We start from the raw sequence: 7102 nt of genomic DNA on the forward strand, positions 1-7102 counted from the left end.
ACCGTCAGACCGCCACCGCCCACCACCGCGCCGTGCAGAACGCATCATACCGTGCATAGCCGAACTGTTCGTGGGAAATTGTTATCTTTATCACTGTCGCTGTCAAAACGTGTCGTTTGTAGGTTAAATTAAATTTAAATGAATTTAACTGTCATAACCCAACCAAACTTGCTGATAATGAATATTTCAAATGAAGTACTAATAACAAAAATTGTTCTGTTTATGAAATAAAATTATAAATGTCTCAAAATCAATTCTATAATTTTTTAATTATAAAATTACACTATCATTACCTAACCAAACCAACCAAACTTGCTGATAATGATACAAATTCGAGTCAAAAAGTTAATGCCTCCGGTGGGTTTCGAACCGGCTACCTCCAAATTATCAGCCCGGTCGCCCGGTGCGCTATCCACTACACCATCGAGACCTACGAACACGAAAGGGTAGCGGATTTTTATCCCCCTGGAATTGTACCCCCTGGGCAAACGTGACGTCACAAACCAGGGGGTAAAATTCCGGCCGCGAACTTTTGAGTTTCGCGACATCAGCTCGATGGATTAAACGCTGAATTAACACTATTTGTGCTGTCGACATGTTTGAACATAAAAGTTGCATTTATTTCAATGTTAAGCAATTGCGGGAATTCCCGTCATCAGCACCCAACGTGTTAAACATATATTTTCACGGTTGTGAATTTAATCAAAACACATCAAATTATAAAAACCTAGAGTGTACGGCCCGGATTTTTACCCCCAGAATTTTACATCCCGGAATTTTACCCCCCCCCCCCGGAATTTTACCCCCCGGATTTTTACCCCCGGATTTTTACCCCCGGAATTTTGCCCCCGGAATTTTGCCCCCTGGCCAGATATATAAATTAGTGAGAATGATTAATTATCTTCATTCTGTTTTAATTTTATAGTAAACATTTTATTATTAAGTAGTCTGCTGTATATTAATTTATTTGTAACATAAACTAATCGAACAAGTTTTTAATTTTAATTTTGAGATTCTAGTATTGGGATTCGATTTTTGAAGCCAACAGTTGGTTGATATGACGTATAAACAATCATCTTAATGATAATTGTATTGTTTCAAACATTTCTTTACAAAATAAATAAATAAAGATAGGCTACTTAATAATGAAATGTTTACAATTAATTAAAAACAGGAATAAGAAAATCAATAATTAAATTTCTAAAATCGGACAGGGGGTAAAATTCAGGGGGGTAAAAATCCGGGGGTAAAATTCCGGGGGTAAAATTCCGGGGGGTAAAATTCCGGGGGTAAAATCCGGGGGTAAAAATCCGGCCCGTACATCTTTAGTTGTCTAAACGCTAGTTATATGGACAGGGGGTAAAATTCCGGTTTTTATCGCTAATCTAATTAATCACGCTCTGGCTATTTTCATTAGACTTCCAAATCCGCGGGGGTAAAATTCCGGCCGCGAACAAACTTTTGGCCACTCAGGTTCCTACGTCATAGTATAGTGACGTCAGCTTTGCCCAGGGGGTAAAATTCCAGGGGGATAAAAATCCGGCGACCCAACACGAACGGCTGTCCAGTGTATCGTTTAATGGTGTTCGCTCGAGCAGTGGTGGGTGGTGGCGGTCTGTCGGCAAGGGTTAATGTAATACGGCTGACCGATTATTATAACAGCTCCAGCTGTCGGCTGTCTTGCTTGACTCGTGAGTCATGAGTGTCGACTCGACAGTGTAGTGCAAAAACAAAGATGGAAAGACTGACAAAAACGTTCGTGTTATTTGGAAGGAATTGTTTAGTTAAAAGTGCTGAGGTAAGGTAGACAGGATGTTTAATTCAGTTATTATAGGCCTACTTCTTGCAAGCTTCTTTTAAGGAATACAATATTCTTACATTTCCATCCATATAGGCCTAGGCTACATACTAAGTTAGGTTGTCTATAGTAAAAATAAATAAATTATTATTTATTTATTCAACAACTGAATGAAAATATCGAATAATTTTGATTCAATAACCTAACTAACCAAACGATAGGCTATAGGCTATCAAATAAAATACGGTAATCGATATAGGTTTATCGGTCGATGTTTTCATTCGGTTGTTTTTGACAACAGATACGGAAGTCTACCCAAAATAAGTTATACAAAACAATATTTTCAAATCAGCTGGTATTATTAGATTTGGTAACAACGCACGGTCCTGCACCAACTGGTGGACCTCCCTCAACTGCGGACTCTCGTGGACCTTACTGTAGTACACTTTTACTGACATAGTGCATCAGCCAGTCGGCTAATATATGGTTTGTTGCTATTGCTATGCTAGTCTAGTGGTTAGTGTCCCGGACATAAGATGCAAGAAAGTAACTTAAAGCAGTGTAATGGGTTTCTTGTTGGAATTAATAAATAAATCAATAAGATGTACTGGTTTGATTCCCAGCATGTTCACAAAACATTAAATGGGTTTGGACCACAGAAAACATACTACTGGACTGCTTGTTTGTACCTAACTTAACTTATTAAGTTAGCCTAGCTTCCATTAGGCCTAATGATCTGAAGAAATGGTACAAAGAAAAGGTAGCTAAGCTTAAAAAAACTCCCTACTTCTTCTACAAGAAAGTTTAAACATTTCGTTCTATCTAAATTAATGTTAAAAAAATTACAGGACAGGCTGTCAACGACACTACAACAAGTCCGATCACTTCAGCTGTGGGCCGATTGGAGAATGAAAAAAGATGTTAGGAAGCGAAAAGCACTTGAAGATAATTATGAACTGAAACTAAGGTACAATGCTATGAGAAGAAGTAATATCCTTCCTCCAGAGATAAAAGTAAGTATTTTATTAAATTGTTAACTAAATTAACAAGACTTTTTTTACCGATGCTTAACATTTTTTGCAGAGGATACGCGTCCGGTAACCGGACGTGGATTAGGCGTCCGGCAGTTACTGTCATAACCTAACCTAACCAACCAAACTTGCTGATAATGAAAAAAATCAAATGAAGGTTCAATTCTCTTCATAACAAAATTATAAATGCCAAAAATTCTAACAAAAGATGTACAGTTAAGAAGAAATTACATTCAAAGCAAAATCTGTGACAAAAAGTTAAAGAAACCGATGGGTTTCGAACCAGGGACCTCTTGGATATCAGCCGAGCACTCTATCCACTACACCACGAACAACGCTGGCCGAACATCACACACCCGGTGACGTCACTACCGGACGCCTAATCCACGTCTGGTTACCGGACGCGTATCCTCTGTGAAAATTTGTATCATGTTTTTTATATAACTGCTTGCCTCTAAGCTTAATAGGCTACTGATTTCTGTTCTTAACTGTCTAGCGGATGTGTGAGCTATAACTTAATGGGCTAATTAAATCAGGCCCAAAAGCAGAATGTTTTTAAACTTTCTGCAACGGACTTGGAAAATCTAAAGATTTTCTGCGGGCTATCGCGGTCCAAGTTGTGTGTAAATGAGCCGTGTGTGTGATAGTTTTAATGAATATTTGTCATTCGCCTATTGGGTCTGATGATGATTGGAGTGTCCAATCGAAATCGATCACCACTTACCGAAAATGCCGAAACCATTTTCAAAATTCAAAAAAAGATCCTTAGAATTATGACATTTTCAAAACCTAGGCGATCCTGTAAATTATTATTTAGAGGATTGAAAATATTAACAATTCCGTCAGTTTATATCCTGCAAACATTAATCTTGATAAAAAAAATCTTGAATCTTTTATGAATGAAAACCATAACCATAATTATTTAACACGACATCGAAATGATTTACAACTGCCCATTCATAGACTTACCTCACTTGAAACCCTTCCACAATATCTAGGGAAAAAACTGTATAAACTGCCTGATAATATTAAATCATTAGAATCTCTTGAAAAATATAAAAAAGAAGTTACCAAATTGCTGCTTAATAAAGGGTATTACAAAGTTAATGATTTTTTAAATGATGTATATATTTGATTTCTTAGCATATTGTATAGTTATTATAGTTTTATGTATTTTAATTGTCCATGACCATTTCACCTGTTTCCCAGCTATGGTGGATCTGTAAAACGTTGTGTGAAAATAAATGATTTGACTTTGACTTGACTTACCATCTTTTGTATATTTACCGTCTTGTGAGTAACAGTATACGGTAAGCGTAATTATAAGTTTTAAGTGTTATAAGACGTACCTTTATTTACTTTCCGTGAATATTTGGAAATAAATTTTAAACGCTCGTATCGGTTTGAAAACGCCTACTACTGTTATTAATTTGAATCGGTTTGGTAATTCAGTTATTCTATGCATTCTTCCTCACGATCAGTGCACCGAATATTGACTTCATAGCGTTTGTTTATATAATGCATGACATTTTGTAGCGTTACTGTAAAACGGAGAGGTTTTTGCAGAAAATAAAGCTCTCCACTTGGCCCTAACTTTGCAGGTGAAAATAAATAATCTAAAAAATAGGCTTATAACAGAATAAAAATAAAATTTAAAATAGCTAATAAATTAAACCAGTTGGGCAGGCTGGGCTATCTGCAGCCCTCCTCGTCTTTCTGCGATGTCGCACTGTCGCCCGTAGTTTATGCTTTGGAACAGTCAGGTAAAAAGTTTAATCAATTTAAGCTGCAAAGAAAAAAAATGTGTATATCAGCTATAATAATAAAGCAGCAACGTGAGCTAGGTTGGGTAGGACTACTACTACAAATAAGTAATACATACCCCTGCCGCAGAAAACCTGCAGATTAAGCTAGGTAGGCCTAATTTCAATCCGTTTGATTGAATTTTTACTAAAATATGTCCACAAACATGGAAACATGACATATTTATTCCCCATTTAAATAAGTTAACATTTTATTAAAGACTAAGTAGGCCTACCTACTTAGGTTTGCTGCTACAGGAAGGGAAATAGTGTTTTGTATTAAATGTTAATAGTAGGCCTATAATGAAATAGATATTTAGCCTATGCCTATTTTTTAATCAAAATATTAAAAAAATATATCAAAATATCTATAGCGGAAAGAACTTAAAATCACTCAACTGCAAAACATATACCACTGTTTAGGGGAGTGTAGTGGCGCAAATTCGCAACGCGACGGCACATGCACGTGGGTAAGAGAAGGGGTGTGGCCTACGGTATGGGGCCACCAAGCTTCTCTATAAATCACAATGTCGCATACTACTCAGTGCTCAGACAGACGCACTATGTTTTGGGTTATTTATTATGAAGAGTGAAAAGATTGATCGATAACTCCTCGATAAAATTTTAAGAGTAAGTTGATATTGAAAAAAAACCTGCTTGAGATGTGGCCTGGGGGCAATCTTCCCCCTCTGCCTCCCCCTCACAGCGTTCATGCGATCAAATGTGTTGCTAGGCCAATCGCATAAATGCAGGTATTTACACCAGTTCTTTAGTATTTAAATGCAATCAGGAGACTAAAATTCAATATAGCCTAATAAAGGTTTAGGTTTAGCATTGTATGTGGGTTAGCAAAAAAAATGTATATGGATAGCATTCTGAAGCAGCAAAAAGAGGCTATTTGAACTATGCAAACAAGATTATTTGGGAAAAAAACACTTTAAGAGATTATAAATTTTTAAAGTTTTTGGCAATTCTATGAAACAATTTGAATAGAAAAAAAAGGAATCAGAGGAAATAATAAGTTCATCACATTCTTAAAATTTCAGGAGAAGAAGGGAGTTTGTCCAGCCTCACAAATTAAAATATTTTGAAAAGAAACCCTCAAACCCTAGTTATTTTTTTCTAAAATTTGCTGTCCCTGAATCCATAAACAAAGGATCTATCAAAATAAAAAAAATGTAAAATAGTATATAATAAATTTTGTATTATACTCTTTTGATGAGTTTTGCACCTCCCAAAAATAGAAATTTTGTAGCCTGTTCAGTGCGATTCGCTTATGTTTACATTTTTATTCTCTTTTATAGTTTGTATTTTTATTTTATGAAATTCTAGACATTGGACACTATTCACTGTACAACCAATGTACATGATTTATAAATTAACATGTTTGACTATGACTATAAAATGGGAAATTTGCTGGCAAAAAAGCAAAAACTACGGATAGGAAAAAACACCATCACTTAAATCAACCATTTTGTGAACAAAACTTAGTTTGGCTACCAATACTGCTCTAGTTCTATGATGCTTTCATGTTGAGACTAAATTGTTTATTGTACGTTACATTTGTTATAAAGTCCTAGCCTACATTGGTAGGAACATATGTTATACAGAGGTTCCAACTAAAAGAAATTAACATAAAAATTATGTATATTGAGGTTGTCAGTACAGTCTATTCATAATGTAGGGAAATTCAAAAACTGTGATATCGAGGAATTTGTAGAGCATGGAAAGTATTTGAGTTTGCATTGTGATAAGGGGTTTCAAATGTTCTTTTAGGAGCTGGTTACTGCAGACTTCCATAAGAACCTACCAAACGATGTCAAAATGAACAAGATCATCCCACGCTGTGCTTTAACATCTCGTCCGAGAGGTAATGTTGTTAGATGGCGACTCAGCAGAATCATGTTCAGACATCTTTCGGACTACAATAAAATGGCTGGCATCCAAAGAGCAATGTGGTAGATCGTTGTAAATATTATTAAAAAGTAAATAAACTGTAGGAAAGATTTTTGTTTTTTTTCCTACGTAAATTTTAGTTTGAAGGTTTATTGTGATTCTTAGCCCCTATTTGTATATTTTTCCTTTAACTGTTGAATTTTAATTTCTAATATAATCACTAGGTTCACTGATCACTTGCCCACATTAAATAGATTAGATTCTCCTAATATCAAAGTGTACGGGGTGGAATTGTACCCCCCCCCCCCTAGGCGTGACCATAGACAAATAGAATAAATTTTGACCGGCAGCTGTGCTAGTTTTTGCGTCCACCGTGCGGTGGGCGCCGGAACCTTCCTTTGACAGTCCATATTTATTCTATTTGTCTATGGCGTGACGTCAAAATGATGACAACGATCGGTGGGGGGTACGATTCCGGCAAACCGTTTTTTGGGGGTGAAGGCGTTTGATTTTCGGAAACACCTAAGAGTGTCTTGTAGAAAATTTAATTCCTGACCATAAAAACTCTTACCGCT

The 7102-nt window shown here is 36.1% G+C and overlaps 1 protein-coding gene across 1 annotated transcript; it reads left to right on the forward strand.

The window, feature by feature from the left end:
- The first annotated feature begins 1682 nt into the window (after positions 1-1682).
- LOC128992590 (28S ribosomal protein S14, mitochondrial) lies at positions 1683-6666 on the forward strand. The gene is made up of 3 exons (XM_054416240.1): positions 1683-1798; positions 2647-2811; positions 6408-6666. The coding sequence occupies exons 1-3, from the start codon at positions 1736-1738 to the stop codon at positions 6591-6593; spliced, it is 414 nt and encodes a 137-aa protein (XP_054272215.1). The 5' UTR covers positions 1683-1735; the 3' UTR covers positions 6594-6666.
- The last annotated feature ends 436 nt before the right edge of the window (positions 6667-7102 follow it).

Source organism: Macrosteles quadrilineatus, unplaced genomic scaffold (genome assembly GCF_028750875.1).
Source record: "Macrosteles quadrilineatus isolate MER2022 unplaced genomic scaffold, UCM_ALF_1.0 Scaffold_4__1_contigs__length_99947679, whole genome shotgun sequence".
Classification (NCBI taxonomy): Eukaryota; Metazoa; Arthropoda; class Insecta; order Hemiptera; family Cicadellidae; genus Macrosteles; species Macrosteles quadrilineatus.

What these genes read in the sequence shown, in the direction of transcription:
- LOC128992590 (XM_054416240.1), top strand. Translation starts at nt 1,736, where the DNA reads ATGGAAAGACTGACAAAAACGTTCGTGTTATTTGGAAGGAATTGTTTA. An exon ending in GTTTAGTTAAAAGTGCTGAG is followed by an intron (nt 1,799 to 2,646) that starts GTAAGGTAGACA and finishes AAAAAATTACAG; the next exon opens with GACAGGCTGTCAACGACACT. An exon ending in TCCTTCCTCCAGAGATAAAA is followed by an intron (nt 2,812 to 6,407) that starts GTAAGTATTTTA and finishes ATGTTCTTTTAG; the next exon opens with GAGCTGGTTACTGCAGACTT.